Source organism: Thunnus thynnus, chromosome 3 (assembly GCF_963924715.1).
Source record: "Thunnus thynnus chromosome 3, fThuThy2.1, whole genome shotgun sequence".
Lineage (NCBI taxonomy): Eukaryota > Metazoa > Chordata > Actinopteri > Scombriformes > Scombridae > Thunnus > Thunnus thynnus.
The window spans coordinates 32,415,678-32,432,580 of NC_089519.1; the positions used below are offsets into that span (position 1 = coordinate 32,415,678).

General features: G+C 40.0%; 1 protein-coding gene across 1 annotated transcript; it reads right to left on the reverse strand.

The window, feature by feature from the left end:
• Positions 1-61: 61 nt before the first annotated feature.
• trmt1 (tRNA methyltransferase 1) lies at positions 62-16,642 on the reverse strand. Its single transcript, XM_067585433.1, has 16 exons — positions 16,524-16,642; positions 14,509-14,916; positions 13,328-13,517; positions 12,192-12,379; positions 11,523-11,638; positions 9,786-9,898; positions 7,324-7,472; positions 6,864-6,947; positions 5,452-5,521; positions 5,056-5,190; positions 4,800-4,885; positions 4,575-4,683; positions 4,291-4,367; positions 3,878-3,997; positions 3,194-3,308; positions 62-372 (listed from the first exon to the last, which is right to left on the reverse strand). Exons 2-16 carry the CDS (start codon positions 14,901-14,903, stop codon positions 298-300), a joined length of 2,022 nt encoding a protein of 673 aa, XP_067441534.1. The 5' UTR covers positions 14,904-14,916; positions 16,524-16,642; the 3' UTR covers positions 62-297.
• Between the last annotated feature and the right edge of the window lie 261 nt (positions 16,643-16,903).

A 16,903-nucleotide genomic window follows, 5' to 3' on the forward strand; every position in this document is an offset into this window, starting at 1 on the left:
CGTTCTCCGTATAAAAAGTCGTAAATCTATCTATCTTCAACATCAAAGAAAAAGGAGAGCATTTAAAGTCAGATGCAGGACTTTATTGGACTGTCAGTCAAATAAAAAAAAAAAAGAAGCTAAAACAAAAAAAGCTGAATAGTAGATATGTTCTGTATATTAACACTTTTTAGGTTGTTGTCCTCAACCAATTACAAACTGATTGCAGTGCATCATTCTCACTTGGTCCAGGCTAAACAGGGCCTGCATTCAAACTCCAGAAATAAAATTATTTTTTTTTAAAAAAGAGCAAAATTATCATTCCATTTTCTCTTCACTTGTCTGATTCAGGTCATGTGAGTAGCAGCATTTGTCTCCGTGGGTGCATGTGCCCTGAAACAAAAGAACAACAACATTAATAGCAATGTTCATAGAGGTTAGTGATGTTATATTACAAAAATCTTAAAAACAGCCAAAAGGTACATTTTGTCTGGCGGCTGGTAAAAGCCTCTCAGCTCAGCTTCTCTGGCAGGAAACCAACAGTGGCGACCTGCCAGAGCAGCTGATGGAGAATCCACCAGCATGTGGCTGGTGTTCATTTCCCACCCAGGACATGAAGACTTTACAAGTGTAATTAGTGCTAAAAATTAATTGTGTCCCTTTAATTCTGTGTGCCAACATCATCATCATCAAGAACATGATGTGCTGAAATAATCCTCACCTGCAGAAACTCAAATCAGCTGTAGTTAAGTGTTGGAAAAGACATCATGTGTTACCATAACGACTGTTTTCTCTGCAAGGCTTTGCTGTGGCTGTTAAGCACCGCACACAATAGTGAAATTACAGCTATAATAAAACTATTTCAATATCCACTGTAACATGAGATGTCCCAAAAAAAAAAAAAGGATTGAAATCAATTCTTTACTGCAAAATCCCAATGATCATGATCAGTGTCAGTGCAAAAAGATCAACTTTATGGTATTTAAAACATATTTCCAACAGCTGTGCACATTTAAATTGATATTGTTTGAGGAGAGATGACAAGAAATGTTTATGGGACAGTAAACCCAGTTGCAGTGAAGGACAGGTGTCAAACTGGAACTAACTGCAACTATAAAGAAATGTATGAATAAATTATTAGATTTATGACATTAAAAGATAGCTTCCAAGTCCATCTTAAATCAATACTCACACTCAAAGAGGTATTTGACTGTCGTAATCATTCTACTTGGTTGTTCATTCTACTCCCTAACATGACTAATTTAACATTTCCTCTTTGTGTTACTGTCCTGTTACTGTAGCACTAAATGGAAAAACACAAAAAGGGTATAAAAAAAAAAAAACACACATATTTCACATAAAAATGTCTTTAACTTTGGAAGAAACCAACTTGATTTGACTGACTCAGACTACTAAAGCCTCCTATTAGCTTCAGCTGAACTTAAAAAGTGTTTTCATGGAACATCTTCATCACTTATGTTACACTGGAGACCAGGAAGAGATCTCAGCACAGCCAACAGCAATGATTCATAGACATGTGAGTATTGTATTAAAGCAAATGGATGTCAGTTTTTATTTCTTATTGTCAACAAATCTCATGTGCAGAGTCAAACTGACAATGAACTCATCTACTGACAAGTATTGTGTTTGTATCCAAAGTCTGATTATCTTATTCCTTTGTTTCATAGACCTCCGTTGTTATCCAAAAACTACCACACCGCTGCACTGGGTAACATGTTCCTTTGGCTCGTAGCTTAGACAAATTTAAACAAAGAACTGGGCTGCGTAGTTTAATCAAGTTTTCAGTCTCAGGAGAGTAGTTCTGTGTAAGGCAGATGTAGCTGTGCAGTTATTTACATTATATACATTATATACAACAAACTAACGAATACTCTTTATGATGAAGGAACATGTCACCCAGTGCAACAGTGTGACTCATTCATGTGTTTTTAATAGTTGTGGGACAACAGCAGAGCTCTACAGTTCACAGGAATAAGATAAAGCAGGTTTATACACACACAATACTTGTAAGTATGATGAGTTCATTGTTGGTTTGGTTCTGTACATGAGATTTGTCCACAATAAAAATATAGAAAATCACAGCCTTATCCTTCAAGATGGACTTGAAAAAATTCTGAACCTATTAATGCTTAAAGTAAAGACCTTAAGTGGCAATTACATGATAACAGAACATTGAATTCCTTTCCTGAGAGTCTCTTGTGTGAGTTGCTTTTCAGAAACCATCATTAGGTGACCTGACTGAGGCTGTAGCAGTTAAACCCTTCAGAGCACTGAGTGTTTTATTGCTTATGAATGACACTTTTCATTTATAGGAGGAAGATTGTGTAACTTATTATCTAACAGTTACATAGTCTTCTTTAGAGTCATTACATTCAATTTTAGATTTTTTAACACCATCTAAAATGCAGGAGTACGAAGGGTGAAAGCACATGTTTTCCCTGCTTCAGATAAATTAAATATATTAATATAATATAAATATAATTCAACCTATAGCATCACTGTGCTGTTAATCAGATGTGTTCTAAGGATGGCAGCAGTGACTGTTGGATAATTAATTAACTTTGGAGTCATTACACTTCAGGTTAAGATGTCCAATAACTTTACTTCCAACAGAAAACTGATTGGATCATTCCACGTATGAAGCTACAGACAAATTACTAAAGTGTCCTTTGCTACTATTCCTGGAAAAGAAATGAGCAAGAAAACTGCTTTTCTTCTTTCAAAAAATAAAAAGAAAAACTAAGTTCTTGTTTCTGAGAAAACAGTCTGCAGTATGCAGGAAGAAAAGTCTTTTTATGTGTCAGAAAAACTACCATAAATTAACAATGACTTCAACCAGAAGATATGTCATTAGGAGAAAAATACTTTTTGTGATTGACGGATGATCCAACGCCATCACAGTAATGAGCATTTCACTTTAACTTACTGGAGGCTCCACATCCAAGAAGGTGAATATAAACTGTTGTATTGCTTCTCAAAGAAACGTCTAAATCTTTGCAATAAACAACCTGCAGCTGTTTTCGCAGCAATTCAAGTGTGAATATTTGTTGATTGTTGTTAATTTCTTTAAAATGACAACATGCATTGGATTCTAGAAAATATTCCCACATATTACTTTTGTGTACAATAAATCTGATTTGACCTGAACGCACCATAGCCGACACCTTGCTCTCCTGCCTGTAGGTGAACTGACCTGTTTGAATTTCTTGCAGGGGTAGTTTTTTAGCTGTGAGGAGTCTGTGATCTGGTTCTTCCTCTTGTTCTGGCACTTCTTCCTCTTGTCCTGCAGGTCGCCGGAGATACCACCTCTGGAGAAGAGAGAGGACCGGTGAAAAGTTAGAGAGAGAGACAAGACGAAGGAGGTAGATGGATGCAGTAAGAAACGATATAACAGCAGGTAAGATGAAGGAGAATTTAGTAGATTCAGATCAAGTTTGTTGATCCCCAAAACATTTTACAACAAACTCAGTGTTCAGAGTTTTAAAATGTTGAGTATTTAATCTTGTGTAATATTTGAACACTCTGAAACATTTTCCTCTTTAATAATTTCAGCTTGAGATTCCTAAAATAATGTTTTTCTTGCAAGAAATCTGCCATTTCTTAACCACTTTTTTTCCCGCCTACTTCACTGATGAAACTGGGCTTGTAATGAATTCTAATCAGTTTTACAAAATGCTTTTTAAACACCTTTCAAGCATTACATCTGATGTCTTTTTAATTTTAAAACAAGAGGATAAAATGGTGATAAAATGATCTTGGATTGTCCTCCTGTGGCTGCTTGTTGTGTGTGTGTGTGTGTGTGTATTTGTAAGTGTGCGTGTGTCATTGTGTCATTGTGTCTCAGGGGAGCACGGAGGTTGATTTAGTTGTTAGTTACCCAGACTTGGCGCGAGCTTTGGGTCCCCAGAAGGCCTGAGGGTTCTCCTGGAAGCGGGTCAGGTGGCGTTTACGGGACTGAGGGTTGGCGTCCTCCCTTACAGTGAAACAGGCCTCTTGGCTACGAACACACACACGCACACACACGCACACACACACACACACACACACACACACAATCCAAGACAAAGGTGTCATGTAAGCACACATTAAGGTTATGCAGAATGTGATTAGATGAGAAACGAATGTAAATAAAACAGCGTATCATTGACTTGTCCTTCCTGTTTCAGTATTACAGGTTTACAGGATTGGTCTCTACATTGTGCTCTTATCAACCATCACATTTCACCTTATGTATTAATTTAATATCACTGGCCTCCTGAATGGTCACTGATAAACTGAATGTGGTCTGACCTGGGCTCTGTGGAGAGGATCTTGAAGGCGGGGCTCGTCTCTGACAGCTTCTCTCTCTTCACAGGGTTGGCCTTCTCCTGCAGCAGACCCACAATCAAGCGTGTGTGTATTAAAATGATGCATTATGTGATTGAGGACAGCAGTTTGTGTTTGTTTAATGGGAACAGTGGGAGCAAATCTTCAGCAGAACTTCTGACTGTGAGAAATACGACACCAAAAGGTTCAGACTTGAGTAAAAGTAACTCCAGTCTTTTTTTTTTTTTTTTTTAATTAGTAAAGTTTACCCAGCAGCGCATGATGTCCCAGATGGCTGCGGGAGGAGCATCTGTCTTGATGGCGTTCTTACAGGCGTGCGAGAGGGAAACTCTGTGACCAGCATGGAGAAGAGCAGACCTGCAGATGGAGAGAGAGAGAGAGAGAGGAAGGAGGTAGAACGAGCTGATTCACTGCGCAACTAATGTTTGATAGGAACAGTATAAGAAAAGTGAAACAGTTTAGTGTGTGTTTACCTAAACTGCAGCAGCGGGGGAGTATTACAGTGTATCGTGCTGCTCAGACTGTCCACGGTGTAATAAAGAGGCACATCCTCCAACTCCTGACGCATGAAGCACAAAGGAGATGAAAGTGAGAAGTTCAGACTCGGTAGTTCCATCTTTCTGTGTGTGAAATAGGTCGTCGATCGATGTGAAGATCCGACTAACCGTGACCCACATTAGACTGAAACAAGCTCCGTCGTTGGAGAGAATGCAAATGAAAAAGAAATACCTCAGTCACCATGCTGAGCATGCCCTCGATGCGTTTGGATGTCCCAAACCGAGACGGGTTTCCCGACACTGCAGACAAAACCTTCTGGACGAATGAAAAGTCATGGATGGGTTCTGCCCAGATCGGACCACCCAGCTGTAAAGATGACAGACAGGTTTCAGCTGGTGTATTCTGTGTGTGTGTGTGTGTGTATCAGGAGTAACTGGATTGGGTTCTAACCATAAAAATATTAGTTTAGTTCTGAGAATAAATTAGACAGACTGAAGCAGCATCATCAAAGCTAAAAATATGAAAATAAATGAACAGCAGCAGCTAATATAATGAATTTCTATGTATATAACTGTGAATACATACTAACAAGTGTGCATGATGTGTGTGTGTGTGTGTGTGTGTCACCTGATGTCTCTGTCCACAGTGCTCGCATTCTGGTCCGACTGGGGGTCCAGTGGCTGCAGAATACTTCATACTGAAATCACATCAGAGTCGTCATTACTACACATGCTGCGACCCAGGAAGTGACAGAATCTCTATTAAGGACTCGTTCACATTTACTAGTGAACAACATCCACAGCTGAAACAAGAGATGAATCCTACAGCACCTGACTCTGATGATGGTGGTTTCTACTTTACTGCAGGCTCACTTTGTGAATTAAAGGACCAGTGTGTAGAATTTATTGGCATCTAGCGGAACAGACTTGGCAGAAATGGAATATAATATTCATGAGTATGTTTTCATTAGTGTATAATCAACCGAAAATAAGAACCGTTGTGTTTTTGTTGCCTTAGAATGAGCCCTTTATATCTACACAGGGAGCAGATCCCTTTCTACGTAGCCCGCCATGTTTCTACAGTAGCCCAGAATGGACAAACCAAACACTGGCTCTATAGAGGGCCTTTCACAAGTTTTACAGCCACAGTAGGTTCTCCTACACGCTTGGAAGTGGAAGGGGAGGGATAATCAGTTGGTTGCAATCTGCAACCTCACCACTAGATGTCACTAAATGTTACACACTGGTCCTTTAAACTGACTGTTTGATGGTGCTGCAAAATATACATTCATGAAAGAAGCCCTTATTATTTAATACAAATCCTGAATATTTCAGATCTGATATCTCAAGCCAATGGTAAACAAATAGGGCCATGTGGTGCAAATGGGGCCCTCCAGCAAAAATATTTGGCCCCCCAAAACTTTCATAGATTACATCAAAACTTGTACCCAATACTTTTTCACAAATATACTATAGATAACAAAAGAGATGCAAGTCTCCTTTAAATCCCAATGAATATAAACCTTGTTTCATCTAAAACACACCAGGAGACAAAAGCATTAATAAATAAAAATGATGCACCATGTAATATGAACAGTGCATAACGATGAAATTAAGTCTAATAAACCTCTCAGAAATTAAATTTTAATGTGTGATTTCTAACAATACTTTAATGCCACAACTTCAGCCTGTTCAACCATGACAAACACAAAAACAGGTGGCTGCCGTTCATCATCATAGATAACCAATAAAGTACGTTAACCCTCACCTACTAATGGAAAAAATGACATCTGGACTCAGATACAATCATAAACAGTCTTATAAATCAATTGTATTCTTAAATATAAAGGCGAGTGTTTAAACTACACTGGTGAACAACCTCAAAATGAGAAATCCTGAAAGGCTAGATGAGATTGAACCACAAAGAACCAACAGTCTGAGAGTTTTCTCCAACACAGAGGCTCCTGCAGTTTGCTGATCTTCATTTCACATGAACAACAAAAGGAAGAGCTGCTGGTTGTTCAGCGTGTGAGATCTTACTGTTTTCCATTGCTTGTTCTCCTGCCCATTCTTTGGAGGTGGAACGACCCACAACCGACACAGTTGTAGATCAGAGCCTGTTTACTGCAACACCAGAGACAGAAGAGCAAAAGCAGGATTTTACATTTAAATATTGTTTTATGCATGTCACAGCAGGGAACATTTTAGTCAAATCTCCATGTGTATGTATGCATGTATGCTATCTAATGTGCATGCATATACATATAGCTTCATATTCTCATTTTTGCTCTACTTAAAATTCACAAAAAATAATCAACATTAAATTTTTTATATGTTCCTACATTTTCATTTCCTTTATCTCACTCGGTTCTGCTGCTGCCATTATTTTTCTGGTATTTGTTGCTGCAGTGACCCAGTTTCAGGACCATTCGACTTTCATCATATATCAGCCTTTGCTGAAAGACAGACACAGTGCATGCATGAGTCTTTGTGTTTGTACCTGGCTGAGTTTTTGACCTTGGCCTGTCCTGTGAAGACGCGTACAAAGACACGAATGTAGAAGTCGACGCTGACGGACAGCAGGGGCTGGATGTATCGCTGGTACACCCCCGCCCTCTGGTCTAAACTGTGGAGGATGATACGAAGAGCCTGCAGGGGGTGGGGGGGGGGGCAAAAAAAAAAAGAAAAAAAAGATCGAGATAACACACACATTCACTATTTTTTTTCTTGATGTGAAACATCTGAGAAAGTTTTTATTTTACTGCAACATTTGCGGGGCTGAAGGAAAATGAGGGAAACAACATCTTTCTGCAGAGTATGTGGAGGGAAAGGTTCATCTGACTGCTACTGCTTTCATGAATGAAGTCTTTCTTCTACTGAAGCACATGAAATTCATGAATTATTTACACAAAACCCATGTTCAGTATTCATGTCATCACATTTTATCCCATTACTGACAGATTTTTTGGGAAAGATAAACGATTTTTACTACAAATATCATGACCAATACTTTCACAATTCACTAACGGTAAAATATTATTTCTAAAGGGAACAACATGAATAGGTTTTTACTCTAATCTGCATATATATATGTGTGTGTGTGTGTGTGTGTGTGTACATATATATATATAAATAAAGGACAGATCCTTTGTTTCTGAGTTACTATGACTTTCTCTTTCCAGTGACTCTGACAGTCTCTTTGAGTCTGTTCTCAACAAGAATGAAAACAAACATATACACTTAAAAAGTAGAGAAAAAGACTTTATACTCAAACAATGCAATGAATATTTTTTTACTCTAAGTCTTTACAGTGTGATGGAATTTCTTGGTCAGTTAGTTCTTGATGGAAAGTTTGAGAAAATCCATCAGATCTACCATCAATCAACCAGCGGTGCCGACGGTCCAAATGGGCTCCCAATGAACTCAGAGCTACTTCGTGTAAAATTTCTTTTATGTGATTAAAGCATCTTTCAAATGAGTCTGATGGCAAAAAGGTTTTGTTCATGGACAAAAAATCAGACAATCTTGGTGAAAACTGGTGGTGTATTTCTGACCCAAAACACATTGTGAGCGTTGAGTGAGTTTCCTTCCTCATAAAAACGTTTCTAGAGCTGATTTTACAAAAGAAGTTGAAACCTTCATCGATTAGATCCAACAGACTTCTTCCTGACTTTGTTTGGCACAATGCTCCCTCTCTTGGCAAGTTACCTCCACCAACTGTTTTGCACTGGAATAGTGTGAAACCGTTAGCATGACTGCACGCACAAGTCTGTGCACATGAACTAAATATGCTTCATAGTGCTACTAGTGCTCAAAAACTCCACATAGTACACACCCGGCCAATCACAGCGTGAAGCTTGTTGAATCATCATTTTCAAAACGTTACCAAAATTGCTGAACCTAGCGCCCCCCTTTTCTGACCTTGGAAAGGTGTAGTAGGGCGTTTCAGACGCTGTTTGACAATCTGATAAGCTTCTTTTGAAGTTTAGTGTCCCTGGATCAGTGTTTCACCGTCTGCTGCAGTATCTATCACCACTAGGGGGTGCCAGAGTCAAAGTTCTTCAAATTCTAATCAGACGTGTCTTTAAAGAGGCAGACAGAGCAGTAAAACAGTGAAATGTCATAGTTTGATGCGTCTTTCTCCTTCTTTCTATCCTTGTGATAAAAGTTTCCTAATAAGTATGCAAACACATAAACACACAGACAACAAAACCGCACTCATAGTCTCCCTCAGGCCAGAATCCATGACATTTAGTGTGTTTCCGTCAGACCCACACATTTGCACTGGAATAGTGTGAAACCGTTGGCATGACTGCACGCACAAGTCTGTGCATATGAACAAAATATGCATTGCTTCATAGTGCTACTAGTGCTCAAAAACTCCACATAGTACACACCCGGCCAATCACAGCGTGAAGCTTGTTGGATTGTCATTTTCAAAACGTTACCAAAATTGCCGAACCTAGCATCCCCCTTTTCTGACCTTGGAAAGGTGTAGGAGGGCGTTTCAGATGCTGTTTGACAATCTGATAAACTTCTTTTGTCTTTTCTTTTGTCTGCTGCAGTATCTGTCACCACTAGGGGGTGCCAGAGTCAACATTCTTCAAACTCTTATCAGACGTGTCTTTAAAGAGGCCTTTAAAGAGGCAGACAGAGCAGTAAAACAGTGAAATGTCATAGTTTGATGCGTCTTTCTTCTTCTTTCTATCCTTGTGATAAAAGTTTCCTAATAAGTATGCAAACACATAAACACACAGACAACAAAACCGCACTCACAGCCCCCCTCAGGCCAGAATCCATGACATTTAGTGCGTTTCCGTCAAACCCACACACATACTGTACACACTGAGGATTAAGACATTATGAATGCAAACATAGTGGCATGTCTCTGCATGTGGAGTATGGTGTGTGTGTGTGTGTGTGTGTGTGTGTGTGTGTGTGTGTGTGTGTGTGTACTCTCACCATCTCATGACAGTATTTGGCTTTGATGGAGACTGAACCGTATTTGCTGTAGCAGGTCTCTCCACTGTTTCCTGCCATCACTGCCATGTCTGTGCATGTTATGCACAACAGACCTGAGAGAGAAAGAGACACAGAGAGAGAGAGAGAGAGAGAGAGAAAAGAAAAACAAAAAGGAAACATTAGGAAATATAAGACTTCACACCTCGGTCGGACAGATCAGTACATGAACTCTCGGTGTTGTTTGAACTCTTTGGCTGCGCCATTTAAGTGGAGCTTTTCAAATGAGGACAGTGCAGATGGTAACAGGTCAACCATCAAGTCTTAACATCATTCATAATTTTGTCCCATTTCAACTGAACTGAAAATAGGATCAAACCAAAACAAAAATTATTCACAAACAATATCTGACCCACTTCTGATCCAACTGTCAAGCAGATTTTATGCCAATTTCTTGAATTGTCATGAAAAATACAATGAGATTTAATGCATTTCCTTTAGATGAGTGGAAGCAAATAAATAACTTATGAAAGTCAAATACATCCATAAGAAAACGGTGAGTAAAATTGAACCTGTCAGGGATGGATTGGTATAGAGCAAAGTGATTGGAAATGACCCATAATGACGGCTGTGTTCCAGGCTTTCATCTGACGATGAAAAGAAAAGCAACTCCATCAACTTCACCACGAAGAGACGGCATGGGAAAGTAAAAAAAAAAAGGGACATTTCCAATTTCAATACCCAGAAATCCTGAGGTGTGACATGAGTAGAGTCCACAAGGTGCACGCTTGTGTCTGCTAACCTGACTGATCTGTGATCGTTCATACCGAAAAGGACAAAGAGGAGGCAGTGAAAGGTGTGATGATGGTGATGATGTCCACCGGTCCTTGGATGGAAAGCTCTCTACTGTTCAGATTAATCACTTACTTCATGTCTACATGTTTCTAGGACACTTCTTGTTGCCCTAAACCAGGAACACATGTGGAAATTTAGGTAAAAATGTAAAAAGTCTTTGTATCTTGCATTTCTAAAAGTGAGCTGGGCAACAAAACCAAAAATGTATTGATGAACATTCATTAACTGACCTCATTTTGCTTGTTTCAGTTAAAGATTTCCCTGTAAGAAAAACACCCAACTGTCATCCTGTCACCACCAACTTCATCTTCATTCAAACAAAGCAGTGCAGATAAACACTAAATGCTTTAATAGTTGAGTAAATTTTATTTCTGAGCCATATTTGAGCCTTTATTATAACGACAGCAGAGAGATGACACGAAACAACATGACAGAGAGAAGATGGGGGAACGAAATGCAACAGAGGACCCCGTCCAGACCAGAACAGGGGACACCATGGCCCCCAGTGAGCACTCTAAAACCCCAGGTCACAAAAACCATCTTTCAGCAGATCAGACAAATGCACAGTAAATTGAGAAAGAAGGGATGTGAATACTGAACTGTCACACGCTGCCAGTGCATCTACTGTACATGGTGACCTGCCCTATTTTGTGGAGACCAACTACAATCATGAAAACCGGCTGTCATGGACAAATAAAAGACCGAAAATCAATCAAACAGCGTTACCTTTTTGCTAGTTTTTTTAGAAACTCTGAATGATGGTCTGACTGAAAAGACACTAGGAAACACCATGAAACTAGTTTACCGTCAAAACAATCCTATTCCAAAACTGACCCAGAAAAACAAGGCCAGTGGAGATGATTGATGGACCGAACCACTACCCACCTCCCTCGCTGACGGCCTGCACAGCGGCATCCAAAAAGGAGGCAGGGCTACCGTAGGGATCCAGATCGATGACATCGTAGCGCTCCTTCTTCCCTCGCATTTCATACATCAGCATGCTAAGAGAAAAATATATATAGAGGAGAGGGAGGAGGGATGATTTAAGAAATGTTGGATACTGAGGTAGAATTTAAATGAAAAACAAAAGCAGAGAGGGATGGAAGAAAGACAAAGAGCCTGTCAGAGCACACAAGAGCAGACACAAGATGAGTCAAGGCCAGTCAACAACAACAAAAAAAAAGAGCAGATTAGAAGAGAAAGGAGAAAATACTTGAGAGGATAGAAGAAGATAAGTATGAAGACAAGCAAGCCAGACAGAAAAGAGAAGAAGATAATGAACTAAAAAGAAAAAGCAAAAAAAAAAAAAAATAGATAATGAAAGAAGAAAAAGCAAAGAGACGAGCAGGGAGGAGATCAGAGCGGGAGCAGAGGAATGAATAGAACAAGAGGTCAAAGGTGAAGACGGGAGAGGAATGACTATGAGAGAAGCGTCGGATAAATACAAGAGGAGAAGAACAAACAGACAGCGAATCAGTGAAGTGGATAAATAACGGTGGCAGAGGAGGACCATCAGCAAACAAGCGCTTCCCTGAATGAGATGAGTGATGGTACCTGGCGTCTCTGCAGCTGGCCTGGAGTAGGTGGCTGACTTTGTTATACTGGGCGTTTCTGGCGATCAGAGCCGCCGCTTTAGTGGAGAAGTCGTTGGCGGTGACGCTCTGCAGACCCGGGACCTCCAGAGCGAAACGTACCGATCGCAGACCGGACGCCGCCAGACCCTCCAGCACACGGAGGCCTCGCTAAAATAAAGCAGAACTGCTGTAACAAATCATGTATTACACAATTTTCCTTACTCCTGTGCTTATCGTGCTGCAGATTTGCCCCATTTGCAATCTTAAATTTTTGTTCTTATCGCCGGTAGAAAGTTTTCTCTTGGAGCAGAAAACCACAAATTGGTCTCCCACGAGCTGCTGAGCGCTGCATCCAGAGACCGACAGCGGCTGCAACTTCTGCACTCACTGACCACTAAGAAGAAGAACCTTGGGTTTTAGATGTGTTTACTGACCACTAATTATTTACAATACAATGAAATCCTTTAAAAGAGGATCTAACATAGTGTGAAATTACCTGGTGCGACATTACAATGATGTTTAATGATACGCTTTTAACCACACTGCTTTAGATGCTAAAATAAGCAAACTAAATCCAGAACATAAATATAAAAACATCATATTTTGCTTTGATAATAATGGTAGCCATACACAAGGACACTGACTAAATTTACAAAAGATTTACATAAAATAAATATGTGTTGTTTGTAGCCATAAAAAAAATACTAATTTTGGATAAACGGCACAAAGACAGTTTGATATTTTGTGAAACGCGCTTATTTGCAATCTTGCCCATACACATGGACACTGACAAACTAAATTTACAGATTTACGTAAAATAAATGTGTTTGTAGCCATAAAAAAACTAATTTTGAAGCTAGTCCCATGAAACGGTTAGCTTAGCTTAGCATAAAGACTGGAAATAGGTGGAAACAGCTAGCCTGCCTCCATCCAAAGCTTACTTATTAACCTGTAACATGCTAAGCTAAGCTAACCAGACAGATATGACAGGGATATCAATTGTCTCATCAACCTCTTAGCAAGATAATAAATGACCAAACTTACCAAAATGTCAAACTATTCCTTATAAATCTGCTGTTTGGCCATGACAATATAAAATCCATCCCTGGTACGTACCTCACATTTCTCCCCCACTGTTGCGGTTACCGCCGGCTCCTCTGCTCCGTTTTTCTCCTCCATCTGTGTGTCTGCTTCGTTCGTCTCCTCCGACAGAGAGACCACCACTCGCTCTTTCTCTCCCGGCACCACCACCTTCACCCCCCGCTGAGCCAGCAGATCTCTGGCAAACTCTGTGATCACGGCACATCTGTGGAGGGAAACGGGAAATGGGATCAATTATGTATAAACATGTTGATAGCATAACAGAGTAATAACCCGAGGACACTCAAGATCCATATTCACATTTGTTTTTCCCCAAACACTATTTTATAAAACTTAATTACAACTAGAAGACTTGTAATTAACTCTTCTGGTTATATTAAGTAGAGTGCAGATCTACACCAGGTGTGTACAGTCAAGATGGCAGCAAAGATAACAAAAATGGGGATTTATTCATTTCGTATTGTGCCTAACTTTAGTGGATCATAACATATTGAGTATGGAATTAATCTGCAGATGCTCCGGTTCAAGATTAAAACAAACTTTTCTACAGATGTCAGTTTCTGAGCCACAACAAAGGCCAAAATGTAAAAGTAAGCCTTGTTTTTAGCCTAGCCGATTGCCGGAATCCTTTTTGCTATGTCGTAAAATGACGAGAACTGCTGAAAAGATGAAAGTCTAAGCTTTATGAGAGGCTCATAAGGAATCTTATCAATATTTATTTAAATTCACAACACAACCTGCTCTAAAGGTACCGAAATTTGGCACCGATTAATCTAACGTGGTAACAAGGCATGATGGGTTGTCCCTAACGGAAACCAGATTCCAAACTGAGACAGTCGTTGATCACTTGTGGCTCCTACCAACCAATCAGCAGTCAATGGCATTACAAAACAGGTTTTTAAAAAATTGTGAATCACCACAACCACGAGACGTCCTTGAGCATTCAGTCATGCATGTACACAAAAAATATTAGGCTGATTGGTCCAGTAGTATGTGAGATTAGCTGCGGACAGACAAACATGACCAATCACATGATCCCCTCCAGGTTTACGACTGGTGGAGATAAACATTCTGCAAGGTTCTTGTGATTGATAGGTAGTCTTGTCCTGACTATTCAAAATGTTTTTAAAAATGACTGACAAACTGTGTCTGATTGATGGAGCAAGGTGTCGGACGCAGCCAGTGTTCATACTCACGTTAAATCTCTGTTAAACTCCTGGACCGGGTTGTAAAACACCTCATTGGCGCTTGGAAACAGGATGGCCGCCTTGCCCTCATTGACCACCGTCTCCCCTGGTAACAGTCCCGCAGGAGACAAGTTCTCCTGTGCAGCCGGCGTGTCAGTGGGGGTCGGGTTTGGACCCACCGCTGTAGATTTGGTGGGTGTGGATGAAGTGTTAGTGGCGGGAACCTCGAGGTCCTGCTGAGCAGCTTTCAGGGGCTCCATGGATCTTAGTCCCCTGCTGGCACAAGCAGCAGCAGCAGCACAGCCTGTACTCCTCCGAAATAAATGTCTGGCAGAAGGAGTGCAGAGATGATGTAGATGATGGGAGATGATGAGGGGGAACAGCCGGACTGTCCGCACTAGCATAAAGGTAGTTCGTCTAGAAAAGGACAAAAAAAAACAAGCAGAACAAGCTGAGTAAAAAACTTGGACAGTAATCAGCTGCTTTGGCTCACTGAACATTATTATTATATTAGGCTACATTACATTAATTTGGCACAACTCTCATGTCCTAAATGACTCACAATAAGTGCAGTCAACCTATGTATGAAGCAAAAGCAAGATCATAAAATGAAAAAACATAGTGAAAATGCTCAGAAGTCCTTTAAATTCTTAGTTTTTCCTGGCAAACAGTACAAAACCCAAAGATATTCAATTTACAATTACAAGAAACAGGGGAAAGCAGTAAATCCTAACCAGAGCTGCAACGATTATTCAATTAATTGATTACTCAATCAACAGAAAATCAATCACCAACTAATTTTGATAATTGATTAAGCATTTCGAGTCATTTTCCAAGAAAAAAAAGGTCAAAATTCTCATTCCAGCTCCTCAAATGTGAATATTTTCTGGTTTATTTAGTCTTCTTTGGCAGCATTTTGGGTTTTGGGAAACATTTTTCACCATTTTCTGACATTTTACAGATCAAACACCTCACTGATTAATTGAGAAAATAATCAACAGACTAATCGATGATGAAAATATTTGTTAGTTGCAGCCCTAATCCTTACATTTGAGCAACTGGAACTAGAGAATATTTGGCATTTCGGTATGATGATGACTTAAACGATTACCAGCTATCAAAATTGCTGTTAATTACCGTTCAGTCCATCAACTAATCGATTAATGGACTGATTATTTCTTCTTCTGTAGAGCCAACTAAGCAAGACCTGTAAAAACAATTACAACTCATCCAGAATGCTGAAGCAAGGGCCCTGAATACATTTCTCAAATGCTAATTCCTTATGAACCCACTAGAAGCCTCAGACCATCGGGGACCGGTCTATTTGCTGTCTCTCAGGTTAACACTAAGCATGAAGAAGCAGCTTTCAGGTATCGAGCTGCCTGAGTGCCTGTTACTGGAATCATTTCAATAATCATTCCTGACAATTTAAGACAGGCCACATCTGTAGATACATTTAAATCCAGACTTACAACCCACCTGTTCCCTAAAGGCTTAGACTGAACTCTGACTTAGACCTCAGCACAGTCACTGTAAGTGCTTTTATTACTAGCTGTGTTTTATGTGCTTACATTAGCATGCTTTTATGTGTGTTTACATTTCTATCATGCACGTGTGTCCACATAATTTTGATATTCAGTTTTACATGTTTTTAATTTAGTTTAATATCCTCACACTGGTGTTTTGTGCTTAATGACTTTAACCGTTATTTTCTGTAAAGCACTTTGAACTGTCTTGGCTACGAAATGTGCTGTATAAATAAAGTTGTCTCACCAGTGAACCTGAACTGTTTCCTCACCTTCAGTACAGTATACAGCACACAATGTTCTTCTTCTCTCAATATAACAGTATAGTTGACATGCAAACATGGCATATTTAAGAAAATGTTTAATACTTCAGCAAAACCGACTAAATGAACAACACTGACAGTGCACACAAGACACTGCAACTGCTGCACACCTCTCACCAGCAAGGCTACTGTTAGCTAGTATGCTAACCAAGCTAACTCCTGTAAACAGTTTTACCTGTGACACCTCCTACAGACGGCTCTGCTTTTCTTTTTTGGCAGGGGGGGGGTTATAGTTGAAGCGATAAAGGTGGTCGTGCAGTGTTTAGTTTCCTCGCTGCTGTCGGCTCTGTCACAACTTTGACTCTCACGTTACCAGCATGAAGGGAGCCATGTTTGAAGCGTCTCTACGGAAGCCCGCACGGCCAATAAAGTAAAAGCGAGAAGCTACTTCTCTCCTTCTCACTCGCCCCTCCGGCAGAGTCGTGTAATGTCAGGGAAACGGTGTAATGTAAGGACAGGAGGGAGAGAAGGTCGATCCGTCAGCAGCCGCTGCACACACTGCTGCCCTACTTTTCCTCCGCAGTGAACATGTGAGGAGACTGTAACACATATCAG

Excerpts from the sequence above, each read along its gene's own strand:
- trmt1 (XM_067585433.1), bottom strand. The coding sequence starts at position 14,903 with ATGCTAGTGCGGACAGTCCGGCTGTTCCCCCTCATCATCTCCCATCAT. Across the intron at positions 13,518-14,508 it reads GAGTTTAACAGAGATTTAAC|ATGTGCCGTGATCACAGAGT; the intron begins GTGAGTATGAAC and ends TTCCCTCCACAG. Across the intron at positions 4,684-4,799 it reads CCCCCGCTGCTGCAGTTTAG|GTCTGCTCTTCTCCATGCTG; the intron begins GTAAACACACAC and ends CTCCATCTGCAG.